The sequence below is a fragment of the Cervus canadensis genome, chromosome 12 (genome assembly GCF_019320065.1).
Source record: "Cervus canadensis isolate Bull #8, Minnesota chromosome 12, ASM1932006v1, whole genome shotgun sequence".
NCBI lineage: Eukaryota > Metazoa > Chordata > Mammalia > Artiodactyla > Cervidae > Cervus > Cervus canadensis.
The window spans coordinates 13298503-13321485 of NC_057397.1; the positions used below are offsets into that span (position 1 = coordinate 13298503).

Sequence of the window (22983 nt, forward strand, 5' to 3'; positions counted from 1 at the left end):
TTTGTGTGATATAGAGGAATGAGTGGGAAGGAAATGAACAGATGATTGTGCTGGAGAAGAGCTAGCATGTATTGAATGTTTATAAGAATGAGCTAGAAGCCCACCAGTGCTACATTCTATTCTGATATAGGGCTCGTTCATTTTTTGGCATTGTATCTTGTCAGAGGCTGTGGACTCTTGCACCTAACCTTCTGCCTCCTGAGCTGAGAGACAAAAAGAAATAACTAGGCTTCCTCTCCTCGATGTCCTCCCTTTATGAATTGTATGAAAAGCTGTGAGCACTCCTGAGGACAGGGTAGGGCGGTGGCTGGTCCCTCTCTGCGTCCTGTAACCCCTGCACAGTTCTGGGTGCCTGAGAGTCGCTCGGTCCCTGTTGAATGAGTGACAGCTGGGAATTGCCAGGCCAAGTCAGACCCTGAGTATCTCTCCTTGAAACTTCAGCTCCAGCTGTGGCACCAAGGAGCGTCTTGTATGAAGTCATGATAATTCTGCAAAATGAGATTCCTCAGTGTTAGGGAGCTCAGCTTGGTGCTTGGTGATGACATAGAGGGGTGGGATGGTGGGGTGGGGTGGGAGGGATAAAGTAGTTATCCTCCAGTTTACAAAAAAACCAGGGACATTTTAAAGATGTGAATGGGGCCTGGAGAGATGAACCGACTTTTTTTTTTTTAAGGTCATAGCTAGTTAACTATACTCCAGAGACTAAACCCTGGGTCTCTGAACACTTGACTCATCCTTCTTTCCAGAATAATAAATGGTTTGTGCTCTCCCCTACTCCCAGGGAGACCAGATTCCCACCATATATAAAATCTTCTTCCTACTCCTTTCTTCCTCAATACCTGTGACTGCCCTTCCTGCCTCTGAAATATCCATCCCCTATGTATCACCCACCGAGCTCTCTCGTTTTCTGTGTCCGACAGTCCTTGTCCTGAACAAGCCCACCATGTCAGTGCTTTGTAGTGGCTTGGCTCTTTCCTCATCTCCACGCCTGTGTTTCCAGCCTCCTAGTGGACATGTCAACTGCTGCCTCATTGCCCCTCTGACCCAACATACCCCACTCAGCCCATTATCTTCCCACCTAAGCTTGTTCCCCATCCTATATTGGCACCACCAGCCTCCCTTGTTGCTCCAGTCAGAAGCCTAAGAATCAACTTAGAACCCTATGCCTCACCCTAAATGGTCAGTTTGACCCCAGACCAGGTCGAGTCCCTGGCCTTTAAAGACTCTGGCCCTTACTCTATTCTTCATCCCCTGAACCACTGCCTAACATCTCTGGCCTTAGCATCTCTGGCCTGGACTATTGCAATCATCTTCCTCCAGTCCACCTTCCAAAATGGTCTCCAAAACACAAACTTGCTTATATCGCTCTTCATGAAAATATCACTGAAGTCTCTCAGTTGCTTCAATACTTTGGCCACCTGATGTGAAGAGCTGACTCACTGGAAAAGACCCTGATGCTGGGAAAGACTGAAGGCAGGGGGAGAAGGGGGCAGCAGAGGATGAGATGGTTAGATAGCATCACCGTGTTGATGAACATGAATTTGAGCAAACTCTGGGAGACAGTGGAGGACAGAGGCGCCTGGGGGGCTATGGTCCATGGGGTCACAAAGAATCAGACATGACTTAGGGACCGAACAACAACAGCGCAGTTGTTCAGAAGGTAAAGTCCGAACTCCTTCATGCATGCCGTACAGAGCTGCCCAGCATCTGGGCCCAGCCGCGTGTCCCGATCCTAGCTCCCATTTCGCCCTTCCTGTATATCCATGCAGCACTGACTTTGAACCCTTCCTGATTATGTGTCTTCATATGTAGTTGTTCCTTCCATCTGGACTGTCTTTTTTTTGGACTGTCCTTTTTTTAATCAACTGATGAATTCAATGTATTTTTAAAGACTCAGCTAAAATATCACATTTAATATTATTCATAAAACCTGGCTTTGGCCCCTCCAGTCCCTTGATGTTTTACACGGTTTAGTTATTTGCATGTACTGCTTTCACCTCGCCAACTGTCGAAGTCTCAGGGAAGGGAAACTTGTATCCTTCCCCTGCCCTAGGCCTTGGCTCCTGGGAGCGCCTGCTCCACTGCAGGTATTCAGGTCCTCTAGTCAGGGGCTTCCTAAGTGCCAGGCCCTGGGTGCTATAAGTTCTCAGTGCTTGTCCCCAATTTATTGACTTGTCTGTTCACCCCGCAAACATTTATTTAACTCCTGCCATGTGCCAGGAACCCCATCAGACACTGACTTCTCTGGGCCTCAGCTTCTCATCTGTCAAATGAAAGTGAAGTAATATTCACTCTTTCCATATTCCTGAAGTGAAAGAAAGTGAAAGTGGCTCCATCAGGTCTGACTCTGTGACCCCATGGACTGTAGCCTGCCTGGCTCCTCTGTCTGTCCGTGGTATTCTCCAGGCAAGAATACTGGAGTGGGTTGCCATGCCCTCCTCCAGAGGATCTTCCCAACCCAGGGATCAAGACCAGGTCTCTTGCATTGTAGGCGGATTCTTTACCATCTGAGCCACCTTCTTCTTTTAATGGGCAGCGTGCAGACCCTGAAACTGCCCTTGTGAGTGGCTCAGTGTGGAGCTTACAGGCACTTTGTGCTTCTTAACCAGATTTCTAGAAAGATCTACACCAATTCTTGTTTTGTTTTAGGAGGCAATAGCCAAGGAGGCCAAGGGGCTCACTCAGCAGCAGAAGAAAAAGTTATCTCTTGAAGAAATGATCCAGACAGCCCAAAACTTTGTGGAAAAAATCCGCTTTCTTGTGGATGAGGTAATCAACTCTACAGGCAAAGCTCATTTGGAAGATTAGACTGAATATGTCTTCCTGGGGGGTTTGAATGTTTGCTGAGGATGAAAGATGGAGCTGTGTTTTCTCTCAAGTTCTGCTGAGCTGAGGAGGCAGTATTCATTTGATGGGTGAGAAGGGAGGTTTTTAAATTAAGTCAAACATGTATGACTTTATGGATTTTTTTTAACGAAGCCTGAGTAGTCAGCAGAAATAAAAAGCACGTTCCTAAAACAAAAACAAACAGAAAAAACCACAGTTCTTAGTAGGCTCAAGAAAAGTCAAAATAAGCCAAGCACTTAGATATGAAACTTAACTATGAAAACTGAAATTGAAGGTCATGTTCAGTAAAAGTTAAAACGAATCTTCTCATTTTAAAGTTAGTTGTAAGCCATTGTTAATCGGCTATACCCCAATATCAAAAAAGGTTTAAGCTTAAAAAAAAGAAAAAAAAAAAGAGCAGGAAAAGGGGAAAAAAATTAGTTGTAAGTAATATCTTCTGATCTTCTGGTGACAACTAGAATGAGCTTTACAAAGTCCTCATATTTGCTTCTGTTATAAAAACCAGGTTTCCTTCCTGGAGGAAGGTTTTGGGGAGATTTATGGCTTCTGTTGTTCTTGAAAGTTGTTTTTCTTGTTGCAAATCAATCATTCCCAGGAAGCATAAAAAACCCTGAGACAGTCACTTTGGAATGCAGGAATTTTAATAAGCACCCAGAATGTTTGAAACAGGGCTGTGACTAACCAACGCTGTGGCTGGAAACCCTTCCGATGAGTGTCCCTGTTTCCATGTCAAGAGAGAAAGGGTACCAATTACAATCGAGGTTATGGGGTTAGAAAGAGCGTCTACTTATAGTCCAAGGATGTCAAAAGCTAGTTTAGGACAATACACCTCCCTTTAGTTTTGAAAGCTATGTTGGCTCAGAAATGAGCATTTCAAACATTCACAATGTAATGGGTCTCTTGGCAGGGAATTCTGCAATTCTTATCTTGATTAGCTCAACTTTAAAGTCTAATTTTCCACCAATTTAGTGCAGTTTCTCCTGAACAAACACCTAAAATGGAGTGAAAATACTTAACAATCATATTTGAGGTATAAAGTCCCTTGTAAAATTGTTTTTCCTTCCTGAAGATGGAAAGACATCCAAGGACATTCATGGCTTTTTGTTTTTGTTTTTTCATCTGAATGTTCTGGAAATGTTACCGGGCTCCTAGGAGGTCCATTGCTTGAAACTAAATTGTGCTTACAAGACTGCAAAGAAAAAATTCCATGGGAAAGTGTAGAAAGTGTTTGTTCTGCAGATGGAGAAAAGTAGGCGAGCAAAGATGCCGAGTCATGGGTCTGACTTGTGTATGGTCAAAGTGTGATGAGCAGTTTGGCGTATGGGGTTTCCGTGACCTAAGACTTTCTTAAAGAAGCCACATTTAACTTGCTTGGTTGCACAGGTGTCTCAGTACCCAGATGGTTTAAGTCTCAGAACTTTTGCAGAAGGGGGTTGTTTCAGGACAGGAGAACCCTGGAAATGCCCATGTAAATACACACCTATCACACCCACCCCCTCTGCCCTGACAGCCACAGCACACCATCCCTGACGTCTTCATCTGGATGCTGAGCAACAACAAGAGGGTGGCGTATGCCCGCATCGCCGCCAAGGACCTGCTCTATTCCCCCATCAGGGACCAGATGGGTCAACACTGCGGGAAGATCAAAACTCATTTCCTCAAAGTAAGTCTGTACTATTTTTGACTCAAAGACAGGAAATCTCTGTTTTTCCTGGGTTATGCAGAATTCCTAGTATGTGTCCAGATTTATGACTCAACCCTAAGACTCTCAAAAATCCGAGGACAGCTAGAACATCTTGCCCCCTCTTGATTCAAGTTATGTTTAAGTAGACCATCCTAATATTTTCCATTTTTTCCTTTTTTTTTTTTGCTTTAAATCTAGTGGATGTACCCTAAAGGTTATTTAAATTTTACTTCTTTGATTACTGGGAAGAATGAACATTTTTCTGTGAGTTTCCTCTCTACTTTTTCTCTTGGGCAATTTATCCACAGCATCATCTCACAAGTTCATCTATATCTTTAAAATAGATTGCAAAGAAAATTACAAGAGGAGAGGCTGATATTCCACAGAACTAGTTCAGGATTCCTGATGGCTTTACATTGTAGAAGTATGATAGTCTTTTCATCTTGGGTCCCTGCACCCTTCGTGGGTTATAGGCACAATCTCTGGATAGATTCTACTGTCTTAAAATCAAGATTTAAGGCTTTCTTGGAGACCTTGGGTATTTTAGTTCTACTACAAAGAAATTTCTTTCCCGGAATTGGACTTGAGCAACAAACATGGAGAACGAGTGGACCCAAAGGCTTGTGTGCATACGTGCCAAGTTGCTTCAGTTGTGTTCGACTCTTTGCAACCCCATGGATGTAGCCCTCCAGGCTCTTCTGTCCATGGGATTTTCTAGGCAAGAATACCAGAGTGGGTTGTCATCTCCTTCTCCAGGGGATCTTCCCGACCCAGGGATCAAACCCGCATTTCTTGCATCTCTTGCATTGGCAGGCGGGTTCTTTACCACTGAGCCACCTGGGAAGGCCTGAGCCTGAGTTGCTGCTGCTGCTGCTGCTAAGTCGCTTCAGTCGTGTCTGACCCTGTGCGACCCCATAGACGGCAGCCCACCAGGCTCCACCATCCCTGGCAAGAACACTGAGCCCGAGTTGGGGGAATATTAATCAAGAGGAAACAAAACGGTGTCATCTGAAGACATAGCTAGGGAACAGTAAATCTGGAAAGGCCGCCAGGGTTCCGTGGTTCCTGTTCCAAGATCTTTCTTTCTCCCTAATTTAATATTCACAATGCTATTAAAAATGCTGGGACAGAATTTGCAGAGCTCAGCCCAATCCACCACCCAGAGTTGTTCTCCCGCTTCAGTCTCAGAAAAGGACACTCATTACCCAAAGCAGGCTTTTCCTATGAGAGGAGCCGGATGCACTTGCCAGAGGGGGGCGCCCAATGTTCTTTTTCTTTTCTCCCTGGGACACGTGTCAACGCTGAGTCCACCTCTTAGTCTCGTTTCCACCTCTATCCTGGCTTCTGCTCCACAGCTCTGAGTCCCATCTCTTTCTCTCAGGCCTCTAGCTTTCCATTTAGCTTTTCCTTTATTGTTGTTCAGCCTCTCAGTCGTGTTGGACTCTTGTGACCCTACGGACTGCAGCATGCCAGAATTCCCTGTCCTTCACCATCTCCTGGAGTTTGCTCAAATTCATGTCCATTGAGCTGGTGATGCTTTTCCCAGGATGCAGCAGAAAGTGGTGTGCCGGGTCCTGCCACAGAGTGAAGTCTCTACAAAGCAAACACTTCTTTCTCTTACTAATACTGATGGGCTAACTTCAACACAGTTTGTGTGAATGATCATCCTTCTTCCCTTTTTCTGACTGGCCATGATTACCCTTCTTTGTAAGCCAGTTGGCATTTCACCAGGACCCTGGAGGGATGTGGGTGGGTTATGGGAGAAGCTCAGACTTTAGCATTCTGTCTTGCAAAACTTGTACACATTGGTGATCATATTTTTCTGTTTTGTTTTTTTTTCTTTCCCTCCCTGCCTTGCCAAGCTATTAATAAAAGGAAAGAAGTTGCTTTGGTTGGTCAGACTTCGGGAGCACATGAGAGAAAAGAGATTGGGGAAGGGGGAGTAGGGAAGACACAGCCCAGGCTGGAAATGCACATGAAATTAAACGTGGGGTGTTGCTTCTATGAGTACCTGAGAAGGTGCTCAATGATGTTGCGTGAGTTACAACTTGGATTCCTAAGTGAGAAACTGCATTGTCTTGCAAGCAAGTTCAGTGTGTGTATTTTTAAAAATTTATGTATTTAGTTAGTTTTTGGCTTTGCTGGGTCATTGTTGTGCTAAGTCGTGTCTGACTCTTTGCGACTCCATGGACTGTAGCCTGCCAGGCTCCTTTGTCCTTGGGGTTATACAAGCAAGAATACTGGAGTGGGTTGCCATTTCTTTCTCCAGGGGATCTTCCCAACCCAGGAACTGGACCCAGGTCTCCTGCATTGCAGGTGAATTCGTTACCGTCTGAGCCACCAGGGAAGAGTCTTTGTTGCCGTGTGAGCTTTTCTCTAGTTGCGGAGAACGGGGCTTCTCTCTAGTTATGGTGCACCGCCTTCTCATTGTGGTGGCCTCTCTTGGTGCAGGGCATGGGCTTTAGGGCACTACCAACGGCCTTCCGTAGTTCCGGTGGTCGTGGCTCTTGGGCTCCAGGGCACTGGCTCAGAGGTTGTGGAGCACAGGCACAGTTGCTCCCTGACATGTGGGATCTCCCCAGACCAGGGACTAAACCCGTGTCTCCTGGATTAGCAGGTGGATTCTTTACCACTGAGCCACCAGGGAATTTTTAAAAAGATGTGTAACCTAGAAAATTTAGGCACACAGCCATGGTCCTTGTATAACAGCACAAGATATTGGCTGAGTGTTAGGTTCTAACCATGATTCACACATACAGGTTGTTTTCAGAGCAGCAAAGATGTAGGATGTTTCGTGGTTTTGTTTTAAGAAGCAAGGGATATCAGTCTGGCTTGAGGCAATGCAGTACAGTAAATGAAGAGTCTTGCTACTCCTTGGAACAGTGGTCCATAGATTAGCAGGATCGGCACTAATAGGGAGAAATGCAGAATCTCAAATCCTACCCCACATCTTCGGAGTCAGAATTTGCATTCTACCAGATGGTCCAGGCAACTCACATGCATGGATACACATAACAGTATTGGAGGAGGGCTAAGAGGATGGGCTCTGGAGCCAGGTGGAGCAAGGTTAAGTCTTGGCTCTATTCCTGCCTTGCTCTGTGATGTTGGACAATTGTCTTAACCTCTCTGAACCTTCACTTCCTCATCTTTAAAATACACAGCATGAAAGAATTTGTTTTATAGTCATCATGAAGGTGAATGATAACCTATGGCTTGTTAATAGGATGCAAGTAATGAGGACTGATGCTGAAGCTGAAACTCCAATACTTTGGCCACCTCATGCGAAGAGTTGACTCATTGGAAAAGACCCTGATGCTGGGAGGGATTGGGGGCAGGAGGAGAAGGGGGCGACAGAGGATGAGATGGCTGGATAGCATCACCGACTTGATGGGCATGAATTTGAGTAAACTCCGGGAGTTGGTGATGGACAGGGAGGCCTGGCGTGCTGTGATTCATGGGGTCCCAAAGAGTCAGACACAACTGAGCGACTTCAGGACCTTCTGTGTGTAGGAACATTCAACCAGGGCCTGGGGCAATGTAAGTGCTCAGCATATGTAAAATATTATCATTAGACCAAGAAACAGAGAATTCAACAAATATTTACTGAGTGCTTCCTGGGTACAAAGTACTCTTTTAGGCATTGAGGACATCACTGTGATATGACAGAAATCCTGCTGTTGTGAATTGAAGGCCTGTGATGGATCCAAATGGCAGATGTTTTTGTTGCTTTTATGACAACAAAATAACCGCAGGCTCTCAATAGCTATTTGTTGAACAACTGCTTAGCGCATTTTAACTATTACCTTTATTACTGTGGGCTTCCCTGGTGGCTCAGTGGTAAAGAATCCGCCTGCTCTATAAGAGATGCAGGTTTGATCCCTGGGTCAGGAAGATCCCCTGGAGAAGGAAATGACAACCCACTCCTGTATTCTTGGCTGGGAAATCCCACGGACAGAGGAGCCTGGTGGTCTACAGACCATGGCGTCGCAAAGAGTCAAGCAACAATAACAATTATTATTGCAGAAGTGGTGAATGGAGAGTTATTTGTCTTATAATTTTAAAAATTCTGAGTTGCAATTATGGTTCTCTTTACTAACAGCAAAATGACCTTATTTGTCTTTTTGAAGCTGGATAAACAATGACATCCCACTCCCTAAAGAATAAAATCTAAACTCCTCCATATACTCTGCAGGATCCTGTAGCCTCGTCTGTGTCATTCTCTGTTCCAGTTCTTTCTTTTTTTTTTTCTTTTCCATTTATTTTTATTAGTTGGAGGCTAATTACTTTACAATATTGTAGTGGTTTTTGCCATACATTGACATGAATCAGCCATGGATTTACATGTGTTCTCCATCCTGAACCCCCCAGCTCTTTCTTTGCTGAAAGCTTTCAGCAGATCCATCCCTGGCACAGAGCAAGCACTCAGTAAAGGTCAGCCCTTAGCACCACTCTTAGTTCCTGCCCTTGTAGCTTTGTTCAGGCACTTTCCTCTTTCTGGGATGCTTTCTCTATGATCCATCCCCAAAGTACTTATTAAAACCCACTGGAATATGTGAGTCTTTTTTTTCCTTCTGGTTTTATCGAGCTATAATTGACATAGAGCACTGTACAAGTTTAAGGCATACAGCATAATGATTTGACTTACATATATCTTGAAATGATTATCACAATAAGTTTAGTGAACATCCATCACCTCATATAGATACAGAATTAAAGAAATAAAAAAATTTCTTTCTGTGATGAGAATTCTTATGATTTATTCTGTTAACTTTTTCATATGTAACACAGTAGTACTGTTCATTGTATTTATCATGTTATACATTACATCCCTAGTATTAATTTATCTTTAACTGGAAGTTTGTACCCTTTCACCTTCATCCAATCCCCCTCACATACCCCCTGCCTCTGGTAACCATAAATCTGGTGTCTTTTTCTTTTTTTTTATTATGTACATATGTATTTATTTGACTGTGCAGGGTCTTCATTGCTTTGCACAGACTTCTCAATGAAGTGGTTTCTCATGTTGTGGAGAACAGGCTCTAGTCTAGGCACATGGGCTTCAGGAGTTACAGCAAGCGGGCTCAGTAGTTGTGGCTTTTGCACTCAGTTGCTCTGAGGCCTGTGGAATCTTCCCAGACCAGGGATCGAACCTGTGTCCCCTGCATTGGCAGGCAGATTCTTATCCACTGTGCTACCAGGGAAGTCCTAATCTCTTTTTCTCTGTTTGTTTTTGAAGTATAATTGACCTACAATACTATGCTAGCCTGTGTTACACAACGTAATGATTTGATATTTCTGTACATTTCAAAATGGTCACTATGCTAAGTCTAGTTATGATATGTCACCATACAAAGGTATGGAATATGAGAGTCTTAAAGAAAGGGTGGAAATGCCTGCTGCTGCCTCTCTGGTCCAATGGCATCTTCTCTCTTGGAGAGGTACACTTGACTTTGTATATGAATAAGTGAATGCAGGGCAGCCTCCTTGTCTAGATGTGAGCTCTTGGAAGAGAGACCCAGGGCTGTGTCTCAGTCTTTTGACGCCCTTCTGGCCCTGCTCCCTCTGCAAGGTCTGGTGACACTTGGTGGCAGTTGCTGAATTGGGTTGCTTAGAATCTTCCTGGGGAAACTCACAGAGAAAGATAGGAAGGCAGGCAAACAACCAGGTGCAATTTGGGTTCTGGGACCTTCCATGAGTGCCTGGGAAATTGTCAGAGTGAGTGGTAGCCTCTCCTAGTGGGATTTTGTGACTCTCGAGGGGAAGGAAGTGGTACAGAAGGGGAAGTGTGTATTGATGGGAATGCCTGAGAAACAGAAGAGGCACTTAGAAGAGTCAACACAGTCTAGAGAGGTGGCCACTTTCAGAATGCAAGCCTGGCCGGAAATACTGAAGGCAGCCGAGTCCAGGGCCTGGGACTCCCTAGATGGGATGTTGGTGATGGTTTAGTCACTCAGTCATGTCTGACTCTTTGCCACTTCATGGACTGTAGCCCGCCAGGCTCCTCTGTCCATGGGAGTCTACAGGCAGGAATACTAGCGGGGGGTTGCCATTTCTTTCTCCAGGGGGTTCCCGACCCAAGGGATCCCCTAATCCCAGTGGCGGAGAAATAGAGGAGCCACTCTACATTGAGCTGTGTCCTTTGCATGTTGAGCACACATGCACCCTTCCACAACATGTATATTGTGTGTACACACCACTCAAACTAGTACACACATAAACATACAAATTCAAACAAACATAAATATAAATATTATACAAATCTGAGTACATTCAAAAGAGGGAAGACAGGGTAGTGAGGGAATTTGAAATCACACTGTGTGAAGAAGGGGTGAAGGAAGGAGAGGTGTCCAGCCAGGTAGAAAGGGTGTGATAAGGCAGGCAGGTTCCTACAAACCCACAGGGGCCTGACCTATGGGATGAGTGTCTGAGTTCTTCTGAATGAAGCAAAGAGGCAGAGGTTATGGCTGAAATTCTGGGCTATTGGAAGCTCTGGGAAGGGAGATTTCAGCTCAGTGTGGGGAGAGGCAGGCTGTGTGGGTTCACAGTCCAGAGCCCAGATCTGATTTCATCTCCCCTGATTCGAGTCCTGGCTCTGTCACTGAAAAGCTGAGTGATCTCAGCTGCTAGAAATGGCTTACCTGAGTAACCCAAAAGATTCAGATCAGCTAGTCAGTTAATTGGATCCAGGGCACTTTCTTCATGAATGATGTATAAACCAATGATGGATACAAAGAGCTTTGCTAAGTCTGTTGACGTCTGGTGACTAAGACATTGAAGATTTTCAGTAAAATGAATACTCTTTCAGTTAAAAAAAAAGAGCTGTATTATCTTAGGACGTTATTATAGTTAGCCTTTCTGAGCCTGAGTTTCCTTATCTCTAAAACAGAGGCAATAACTACACCTACCTGTTAGGTTTAAATGATCCAGGGCTTGGAAGTGCTTCATGCAAGGCCTGTTTAAGCTTCAGGGCCCATTAAACCTGGGTTCTTCTCTAAAATCATGTGTTGTGCCAACTAGGGTCATTGGTCTCATTTTTTTGATACAAGCTCCAGGGAAGGAGCTCAAAGAGTGAGGCCAATCTGGTTCCTACTAATGAGGCAATCTTCCTTGTAACCTTTCCCCAGCTTCCTGGAAAACGGCCGGCTGGTTGGTCGGTACAAGCAAAAATTGACGTGTACCTGTGGCTGGGCTCCACCAAACACTCCAGCGCCATTTTGAACAACTTGCCAGCAGGCTATGAGGCAGAAGTGTCCTCCAAAGGGGCTGGCACCCATCAACCACCAGACAACCTGCTCTACCAAGGTATGATGCCCACTGGGCCAACAGGGTCATGAGCTGTCTCTGGTGTGCTTCTGAGAAAACAGTAAGGAGGGGTGACATGCATGAGTTGCTTGCACAGGATCAACTTATTTGCCTCTTTTAATACAGTATCTAAATTTTCTTTCTGACCTTCCAATGTCCATTTAGAAACAATGAAGTCTTTAAGCATATCTGGAGTAAACATGTTTCTGTTAATAAAGTGTAATATGAGTTTCTTTGTAGGTGGACGATACAGATTTAGTTTGTATTTTAAGCAAAAGGTGTCGTTTAAAGAAACATCAGTAAGTTCTTGTGCTCATAGGATCTGTGGAATTAAAGCAGATTTCCTTTTGCATGACATTGGGGTTTTGACCCAAAAAGAACAGGCATTTACGTTTTCCAGTAATGACCCAATAGGAACTGGTATCATTGGGGTCACTCATGTTTCTCTACTTTGATTCTTTACTTGGCTACTTTTAGAAATTCAGCATGGTTTATGTAATCCCTTCTTCTATATAGATATTTTCAATGAGTGCCATCATGTTTACATTTTCACATAATTCTTTTCCATTTTTTTAATGTGGTGAAAGTCACATAATATAAAACATGATTTTTATCACATTTAACTCTACTGTTCAGTGGCAAGGGCTTCCCAGGTGGCTCAGAGGTAAGGAATCTGCCGCCAACGTAGGAGACACAGGAGACAGGGGTTCAACCCCTGGTTTGGGAAGATCCCCTGGAGGAGGAAATAGCAACCCACTCCAGTATTCTTGCCTGGAAAATCCCATGAACAGAGGAGCATGGCGGGCTATAGTACATGGGGTCACAAAGAGTTGGACATCACTGAGCGAGTAACATTTTCACTTACCCAGCTAGTAAACTATCTCCAAACTCTTCTTTATTTCCATTGCTTCCCATCTTGTCTTTAGAGAGTTTTCATCTTTGGGTGAAAACATCCACATCAAGTTATCTTTTTATTTTTATAGACACTATCTCTAGAGACCCAAAGTACCTGGACATATTTGCTGTCCCAGCTATGCACAATTCAGAGGAGAGGAGAGATTTTCCCCAAACCTTTCTGATCCTCTGAAGCATGTTCTTTTCACAGGATGACCTAATAAACTCTCTCTGCTGTGCCTTGACATTGATGGCTTTGGCCGCCTTCCACACCTCCTGGAGAATTTGGTCTCTTCATTCATTTAATGCTTCAGAACATATCCATTCAACCAGTAATACCAATAATTAGTTTGCCACTGCATATGGAAGGCACGGTGGGAGAACTAGTGAGGAGATGTAGAGGCGAATGAAAGGTGATCCTGGCCCTCTGAGGGGGCCAGCAGACGTGTCTTTAATAACCACACGTGGAAAGTGAGCCGTAGCCCAGAGGTGGACCAAGTATGAAAGCAATGAGGAAGCCGACTTTACTAGTCTAAGGAACAGAGCTGGTAAGACTCAAGGTTTCAGGAAAACAAAAACCTAGACTAAGTCCATGTCGCCTCCTGGAGTTGTGCAGTGTCCTGTCTCTGTGGCTGCCTTGGGAGCTCTGCTAACATTCTGGGGTTTAGGCACTTCGGGGGGAGCTGGTGGACATTCTCAGGGATGAGCCATTCTCAGGTTCACTCCCAGCTGAAAGATGTGTCCACTGATGTAGCCTATTAAGGAACACGTGGGCTCTCTCTTGACATACCCCAATCAGGAAATTCCTAAACCATCCACTGAACATTTCTTTGTTTACCGTCCCTTTTAAGGAGCTCTGTTGTGTAAGAGAGTTAAAGGGAACAAATGAATACAAAAAACAAGAGAAGCCATGTGTCAAGGATCATTGAGTCCATGAACCAAGGAATATGATTAAGTCACCTCCTCCTTGGGGTTCCCCCAGCATCCCCTGGTCTGCCCGCCCCCTGCCTGCAGCCCTCTCTCTGCCGCCCATCCCATCAAGCAGGTGTGCTCACTCCTGCCTTTCACCTCCCACGTCCTCTGCCCATACCTCCTGCAGGACACTCAGCCCCGGCTCCTGTCACTAGAATTGATGTACGTGGCTTATCGTCTGTCTCCTCCCTGGAGCTCCCCAAGGGTGGGGGCTCTTTTAGCTGCTTCAGAATCCTCAGAGGCCAGAACTGTACCTGGTACACTGTAGGCACTCACAATGCTATTGGCTGGCTGAATGGGTGGATGGATGGCTCAAGACTTTGTTGAGTTTATTTTTTAAAAGCTTTTTATTTTATATTGGACTATTGGGCTTCCCAAGTGGCACTAGTGGTAAAGAACTTGTCTGCCAATGCGGGAGACATAAGAGACACGGATTCGGTCCTTGGGTTGGGAAGATCCCCTGGAAGAGGACATGGCAACCCACTCCAGTATTCTTACCTGGAGAATCCCATGGACAGAGGAGCCTGGTGAGCTACAGTCCATAGGTTCACAAAGAGTCTGACACAACTAAGGCAACTTAGCACGCGCTTAGTCAATTAACAGTGCTGTGATAGTTCAGGTGGACGGCAAAGGGATTCAGCCATACACATGTATGCATCCATTCTCCCCCAAATTCCCCTCCCTTATTGAGTTTATGGAAGCAAAGACAACTTGTGGAACCATCCCTTTCTTATACACACACACACACACACACACACACACACACACACACACCTGCACCAGTGGAAACAGGAGGCTTACTAAGAGGTAAAATATGGCACTTTAATTTTTAGTTGAAGTATAGCTGATTTACAATATTATATCATTAGGTATACAGAATAATGATTGAGTATTTTTGCTGAATTATATTCCATTATGTTATTGTAAGATAATATGGCTATAATTCCTTGTGCTGCACAATATATCCTGTTGCTTATCTATTTTATACATAGTAGCTTGTATTGGTTCATCCCATGGCCCTTATTTGTCCCTCCCTCTGTCCCTCTCCTCTTTGGTAACCACAAGTTTGTTTTCTATTAATATATCTGTGAATCTCTTTCCATTTTGCATAGAGATTCAAAAAACCGTGATATTTCAGAAAGAGGTTTGGACTTTGTAACCTGACAGAAATGAAATCCGGGCTCTGGCATTAGCTGTGCAAGCTTGGAAATGGATTTTAGCCTCTTTGTAAGCCATTTCCCTCATGTAGAAATTGAAGACACTGATGTGTATTTCACCAGTTGTTATGAAGATTAAATCCCAAAATGTGGTGAAAGCAGCAAGGAGAACGCCTGTCGCCAAAGTACCCACGACCACGACCTCTTCCCCCATCTTCCCTATGACCATTTCGGTTTCAGCGGCTGTCGGTGCCCGCGGTCTCCCTCATCTGTCTCTGGATGCACCCACCCACTCACACTCACCATTCCTAAGAATCCCGCTAATACACACCCCTTCCCATTATTTGTCCACAGATCGGCACGTCTTTCAGCTGAGAGCTCACATGTACCAAGCCCGGGGCCTCATCGCAGCCGACAGCAACGGACTCTCAGACCCTTTTGCTAAGGTCACATTCCTTTCCCACTGCCAGACCACAAAGGTAACCAGGGAAGCTCACTTGCTTTCTCCTTGCAGCCCACTGCTGAGCCAGAGCAGGCCCCAGGAAAGAAAAGAGAAGAAAAAAAAAACAAAAAACAAAACAAAACAGGGCACATTGCAAATACTTGTGTCTTTAGATGTGTAGGTGTTTTAGACCCAAAAACAGGGATGCAAGGAAGGACAGACATGGGGAAGATCTACTGATCCAATATGATCTGTAGTCCTAAAGCCAAGAGGTCAAGTACTCGAAGCAAAGGCAGATTGGGGGAGGAAAGAAGAATGAGGAGGGAAGGGAGCTGGCATCCTGAGCACTCCTGGAGTGATGGGCGCAATGCCCATCACAGTGGGAATGAACGAATGAGAAAACAGTGCAGTCTGCATGAGGCTTGTGCAGTAGTCTCTACTGAGGGGTCTCGGTGGGGAGGAAAGCTTTCCTGCTTTGTGGTCAGGAAGCTCCAGACTGTATTTCCAGCTGGGGGTCTTGGCACACTTTTAACCCCTCCGCAATTCAGTGTCTCCCTTTAGAAAATACTGCTTCCTGATGGATGCTATGAGGATTCAAGGAGATGGATCTATACCTGTTTCCTCTGAATTCTTCCTTTCCTGTGAACTGAGTACTGACATGTGAGAAGAGGCCTTAATCAGCACATGTCCAACAGGCTGCTTTTCTCATGAGATCGTGTTCTGTAAGGGTTTACTCTATTCTCTGAGGATTCACTGTTTTGAGGGAAGGGAGCTCAATAAAGGCTTTGCCTAACTCTGGGAGTTAAGACAGAATTAGGGCACAGAGAGCCCTGAGCTTACATTCTATTTCATCTACTCTCCAGCTGCCTTTATTCACTAAACCTCCATTCATCCTCTTAAAATAGGACTGTAAGAAGAAGCAAAAAGTTAAGTGTACAAAGAGATTAATGAGTAGTGGCCATTCCATTGGCTTGTATTAAGAGGGCTGACATTTCTCCCCAAGTTGAGGCCGTAACCTGGGAGACTGTGTTTTGATTTACGACACAGGCTGAGATTATCCTATGAACTAGCATCTTGTCCATTTCACCAGCGCATCTTGTCCATTTCACCAGTGCCAGAGGAGTGAGGGGTGCTTGCTCTGTGCCAGCTCCCAGGCTGGGCTCAGAGGAGCTGGGGCACCAGACTCTGAGCTTGCACAGTGTAGGGTCGGGTGTGGGGCTGGGCCGTCCTTTGGCAGATGAGTTGGCTGCACTGTTGTAAACCCATGGTACTGGGCCCCAAGAGCCACATGGAGAGAGGGGTTGGCTCTGCCTAAAAGGGAAGTCAGGGGAGACCTAAGAAGGAAGGTGATTTCATCCTCATTTAGTGAATAATCATGAAAACCTGAAGATTTCAGACTCCTTTCTCTTCCCTGTGTTTTGAGAGGCAATACGTAGTGTGGCGATTAAGAGTATAGACTCTAAAGCCCTTGATTAAATGCAGGAGGAGAAGGGGACAACAGAGGATGAGATGGTTGGATGGCATCACTGACTCATTGGACATGAGTTTGAGCACGCTCCGGGAGTCGGTGATGGACAGGGAAGCCTGGTGTGCTGCAGTCCATGGGGTCTCAAAGAGTCAGACATGACCATGCAACTGAACTGAGAGCCCTAGTGCCTGGGTTCAAGCCTGAGCCCTTCCATTTATGAGCTGTGTGACCTTAAGCAAAATCCTCTTTGTCCTGTTTCTTCATTTCTGTATTTGTTTCTGTAAAATAGGGATGTTGGAATTGTATTTGCCTCCCAGAGGGTTGGAATTGTATTTGCCTCCCAGAGGACAGTGTCTTGTTTATAACAGCTCCTGGGTAATTAATATTACCATATTGTTAATATGGCCATTGAGGCTTGCCACCAGAAGCAAGGGAGATTCTCAAAAGGGGGCCCCCGGAAGCTGTCTCTGCCTGCATAGCTTGGAGTTCCAGGTCCTCAGAGGTGATCTCAGGGCTTGGGGGGGAGCAGGCAGTTTGAGTGAATTCCCTCAGCTGATGTGTAATTCTCCTTCTAGTTTGCATCTCTGTACAGTCTCTTCATTTGATTTAGACTCACATCTCAAAGGGCTTCCCTGGTGGCTCAGACAATAAAGAATCTGCCTGCAATGCAGGAGACACAGGTTCAAATCCTGGCTCAGGAAGATCCCCTGGAGCAGGAAGTGTCTACCCACGCCAGTATTCTTGCCTGAGAATCCCCGGACAGAGGAGCCTGGCAGGCCACAGTCCATGGGATTGCAAAGAGTTGGACATGACTGAGTCACTAACACTTTCACTTCCTTTCCCAAAGGGACAGATGACATTTATTTATCAAATAATCATTTGAAAGGGAAAACAGGTTCTGTTGAATCCTGGACTTTGCCTTCATACTTTTGAACCAAGTACCTAATTTTTGTTAATAATAATAATAGCTGTCATTTATTGAAAACTACATCTGTGCCAAGCACAATGCTAAGCATTTTATATGCATTTTTTTCTACATCTAACTGCAACCCAAAGGTTTAATATATTGTTAGTGTCCTTCATCTGCAGATGGGAAGGTAAGGCTTGGAGACTCTTTAATTATTAATAGAAGGTGGTAGAGCCAAGTTATGCTGGGAGTTCAACTGGTAAAAAATCTATCTGCAATTCGGGAGACCTGGGTTTGATCCCGGGGTCAAGGTAGTCCGTGGGGTCACAAAGAGTCAGACACAACTGAGCAACTTTCACTTTGGCTTCTCAGGTGGTTCAGACGGTAAAGCATCTGCCCGCAATGCGGGAGACCTGGGTTCAATCCCTGGGTTGGTAAGATCTCCTGGAGAAGGGCATGGCAACTCACTCCAGTATTCTTACCTGGAGAATCCCATGGACAGAGGAGCCTGGTGGGCTACAGTCCATGGGATCGCAAAGAGTCGGACACAACTGAGCAACTAACACCTGTGGAACCAAGATGGCTACCCAAGTTGGTCCAATTCCAAAGTCATTTTGCTTAACCACTCTGCTTCCATTTTGGTAAGAAAGGGTTCTAGATTCCCTCTCCTGTTTCAATGTGTGCTGGCTCTGTGGGACTGGTCTTTGTGTGACTTGCCCAGCTCATGCATTCTTCAAGGTGGAGAAGGCTGAGCTGGGGGGCCCTACAGTCATAGCTGAGCTGGTCCACCATTCATCTGGAAGCATGTGTCTTGAACGTGTTGCTCAGGGAGAACTGACTCTGAAGGGTGGGTTCTGCAGCTAGTCCTTTATGAGTGACCTTCCCAACCCAGGGATCGAACTCATATCTCTTACATCTTCTACATTGGGAGGCTGTTTTTTTACCACTGCACCATGTGGGAAGCCCCTTATATGTGACTTAATGGTACAAAATAATTCAGAAAGGGAATCCAGTTATTCCAGACACCACCAAGGACGTGGAACTTAGAAATCTTGTGGTGATAGAGTAAAGGGAATGAGGGACAGCTCCCAAAGAGAAAGACTTTGGGGATAGAAGAGGAGGGAGATTGCTTGGCTAAGATGGAGCTTGGAGTAGAAGGACGGGGATCTTAGCAGGTGGGGAGCATGGAAGCTGAGATTTCAATCAGGTGGACGCTGAGTCCTGAGGATACAGGTGGTCTCTTATTAGACACGAGTTACCCAGTGACCAAGATGGGCATGCGGTAAGTATTCAATAAATGTTCACTCATTTGTAAGTGTGTGTGGCTGGGGTTGATTGGGGTGGGCAATAAGCACTTATTGAGTACCTACTGTATGCCAGACACTTAATACACTTTATCTTAGACAATGGTCATAACAACTCTACAAGGCAGATACTAACTCCATTGAAGTGAGTGAGACTAAGGTTCAGAGGGGTTGAATCACCTGCCCAAGTAGGACATAGGCAGATGGTGAAACCAGGGCTCCATTCCAGGGGCATCTCTGAGACTAAAGCCACACTCCATCCATGACATCTCACTCCTTCTTCAAAGAGTTAAACTTCAGTTCAGTTCAGTCGCTCAGTTATGTCCAACTCTTTGCGACCCCATGGACTGCAGCATGCCAGGCTTCCCTGTCCATCACCAACTCCCGGAGCGTGCTCAAACTCATGTCCATCGAGTCAGTGATGCCATCCAACCATCTCATCCTCTGTTGTCCCCTTCTCCTCCTGTGTTAAACTCAAGTGTTACTAGAATCTCTCCAGCAGCAATGTCATTGAACCAGTTTTTAAAGCATAACCTCTGAAGGAAGCTCCGAGGACATGAGATGAGTTGTGCTCGCCTTGGCAGAGAAGTTGTTACGGAGTTCAAGCTGGCTCTGCTCACTGTATGACAGGCCAATGAATCCTAGAGACGAGGGGTTGAGGCAGGGAAGAGACTTTAATCGATGAGCCAGCTGATGAGAAGATGGCAGCTATCACCTCAAAATAACCCTCTTGTCAGGGCCTGGTTGCCAGGTTCTTTTATGGATCAGAGATGGGGAGAGGCAAGGAAACAAAGTAAAAAGACTATTCAATCCTTGCAAATATCCCCTAGACTGTCAAGCCTCAGGCAGGGCGATGTGTTAGTTTCATTTCCTTAGAGTCCTTGCCAGGTGCAGTACTCAGGCTATGTCCCTGAAGCAAGCCATTATGTATGTTTATAATAACAAAAAAGGGTTAAAGTCAAAGAAGCAGATCCAGTGTAAATTTAAATTTAACCCTTCCTGGTTACAAAGTGGGAGAATGTACTTTTGCTCAGGTGAGCCTTTCAGTACCTCTCAAAGGTGGCCACATGTCCTTTCATTCACAGGACAAGCCAATACCCACTCATTAGTTCATGCAAGTAGCTATCAAACACCCGCTCAGCCCAGGATGCCATGTGATACTGAACACTGTGCCAGCACTTTGAAGGAATAGATATATAATGAATGAAAGATTGAATGCTAGCCTCTGGAATCTTACCAAGTGGCAATTATAGCCCCAAGTGCCAAGGAAGCCATCAGAACATTTCTGTAGGAAAGATGCTGTGAGAATCATAAATTGCTTTGGTATCACACTCTTGGGGGCAGCCTGCAAAAATGATCACATTTTTATTTTCAAAAGCAACCTGAAAACACATAGTTATTGTGATGTCAGTCACCTTCACAGGGGAACTTAGCATTGCAATGCCGTAACTTGCTGTTCGTGAGTTGGTGGAAGCCATTCTTTTCCTGTCCAAAGAATTAAGATTTTCTCTGGAATGTAATGTTCAAAACCTCACTGTGTGAGAGGCATAAAATACTCCAAAGGCAAAAAAGCAAGGAAGCAAGTTGTGGAATGCGTGATATTTTTATGGCTCACATAAAAAAGAGCAATAAAAATATTATTTCGTGATCACAGTGCAAATGATTTAAGGCCGTGACTTGAAATTGTTCTTGATGTAAAACTCTGAGATGACAGTTTTATTTGGACCTTGGAGCCTAAGCAGTTAGTTAGTTCAGGCCAGAGCTCTCTCTAATCCCTCCTGGAGAGAGTGGCGCACAGTGGAAATTTCCTCAGGACCCAGCAGCCGCTGTGTGGTCTGCATTATGCTGTGAAATCGTCCATTTGCCTGCACAGCCGGGGAGGCTGTGACTGTGGCCTCTTTCCAGTACTAACATATGAATACGACAGTTTTTGCCTAGTTGCAAAGTCCACCCATCCTGCAAGCAGCCTTAGCTTCTAGCTCTGTGAAACTGGCGTGTTTCCAAACAGCCAGTAAAATAGAGTATGCAAGTCCATCACATCCTACCTTCTAAAGGTACTCCTTGAATGGCCTGGCGGGGAGCTCTGAGCCACTTCTAGGTGAGACATTCATGGTTCCGGACAAATTACGTAGTTTGGTGTTCCTTTGGTTTCCCATCTGCGTAATGGGTGCAGCTAATTTCCACTGTCGCAATTTGCTATGGAGGAAAGAACGATGTCATGCAAAATGGTGAGGATTATTTTGAAGACCCTAGTCAGATTAAGTAGCCAACAGCAGTAGAATTCCACTGGAATATTAACTTGAGAATCTGCTTTTGAGTATTTGATGATGCAATTTTATTTGTTAACAAATGAAGCGTCACTAAATCTCCCACATCCTCAGTTTAGGCTTTCACTGGGCTCCCCAGGTGGCACAGTGGTAAAAGTATCTGCCTGCCAGTGTAGGAGATGTGAGAGACATAGGTTTGATCCCTGAGTCGGGAAGATCCCCCGCAGGAGGAAATGGCAACCCACTTCAGTATTCTTGCTTGGAAAATTCCATGGACAGAGGAGCCTGGCGGACATGGGGTTACAAAGAACTGGACATGACAGCACAACAACAACCAAATGGAGATGATATTAGCATTTACTTGGTGAGGATGGATGAAGTTAGCAGTTTGGGCCAAAGGATCCAGGTTAAATCCTGGTTCTGTCACGTGCTCACTCTGGACAAGTGAGCATTGGTTTCTGTTTCCACCTCCCAGAATTGTTGGGAAGTTTGCACAAGACAGTGTATGTGACGCACCACAGCCAACACACAGTACATGCTCAATGAAAGGTAGCTGGTGTCATGATGGAAGCGAGGATTAAGCTGGAATTACGCTTGCAAATGCCTTCTCTGGTGGCTTAGACGGTAAAGAGTCCTCCTGCAAAGCAGGAGACACGAGTTCAATCCCTTGGTAGAGAAAATGCCCTGGAGAAGGAAATGGCAACCCACTCCAGTATTCTTGCCTGGAGAATCCCAAGGACAGAGGAGCCTGGCAGGCTACAGTCCATGGTGTCGCAAAGAGCCAGACACAACTAAGTGACTTTCACTCACTTACACTCAGCTTGCAAATCGGGTGGCAATCAGGTGGGGTACTACTCAGGAAACTTAGGTAAACTCCTTCAGAGCAGGGAATCTGCCTGCCTAGCATCCGGTACTTAGTAGTATGTTAATTTCCTCTGTTGCTTGAATGTTGAACAAGTGAGCAATGATGATAAGGATGTGTCCTCTTAACCCTTCCCAGAGCCCCCTCCAACTCGATCGAATTGAATGAGCGTTGGCTTTTCTCTTGGCCCCACCTTACAGGTCATTCCCCAGACCCTGTCCCCCACCTGGAACCAGATGCTCCTGTTCAATGACCTGGTGCTGCACGGAGACCAGAAGGAGCTGGCAGAATCCCCGCCCTTAGTGGTGGTGGAGCTATACGACAGCGATGCGGTGGTGAGTGTCTCAGGGCTGCGCTGACCGGGCTTCACCAGAAACACTCTGCTTTCAGCCACCTTCCTTTCTTTAACCTACCTGGGATGGTGCCTGGACGCAGTCCTCACCTGGGAAAAACACTGATTTTACAGAACTAGGGAGATCAGTGACGATCATTTGTTTTACTAAAGGTTTTTTTTTTTTGTCTTAGATTACCCTTTAGATTGCAATTAAAATAGGATCTGATTCACAAAAGTTCAATCAACATTCACTTCTTCAGGAATATAATTATTAAGGCAACTCACGGTTGTTCCTAGCTCTCAGTGAGCTCTATATTCTATTGCTGCTAGTAAAAAAAGTCCATGCCTTTTGAAAACAGAGGGTCTTTACTGATCTCCCTGGCTGGAAGCAAATGGATGTATTGTCACCGATTCAGCCTTGTAACTGGATCTTCTTCTTTTGGTTGTTGCTTCCAAGCCCTGAAACAATGCGTTTATCTCCATCTCATTTCTGTTATGATGTTAGCCAAACTGCTTCCTCTCCAAAGATGTCTGTGTTCTGAA

At 45.2% G+C, this 22983-nt stretch overlaps 1 protein-coding gene across 3 annotated transcripts in view; it reads left to right on the forward strand.

Annotated features, from left to right (window-relative positions):
• The window catches only part of FER1L6 (fer-1 like family member 6), a 162199-nt gene that overhangs the window by 78582 nt on the left and 60634 nt on the right, over window positions 1-22983 (forward strand). For 2 of the 3 annotated variants that reach the window (XM_043484105.1, XM_043484106.1), the window contains 5 exons: window positions 2650-2769; window positions 4358-4510; window positions 11656-11833; window positions 15211-15335; window positions 22307-22441. In XM_043484105.1, coding sequence (XP_043340040.1) covers window positions 2650-2769; window positions 4358-4510; window positions 11656-11833; window positions 15211-15335; window positions 22307-22441 — 711 coding nt within the window. The remainder of the gene's footprint in view (window positions 1-2649; window positions 2770-4357; window positions 4511-11655; window positions 11834-15210; window positions 15336-22306; window positions 22442-22983) is intronic. The other variant, XM_043484107.1, reaches the window with a different exon arrangement.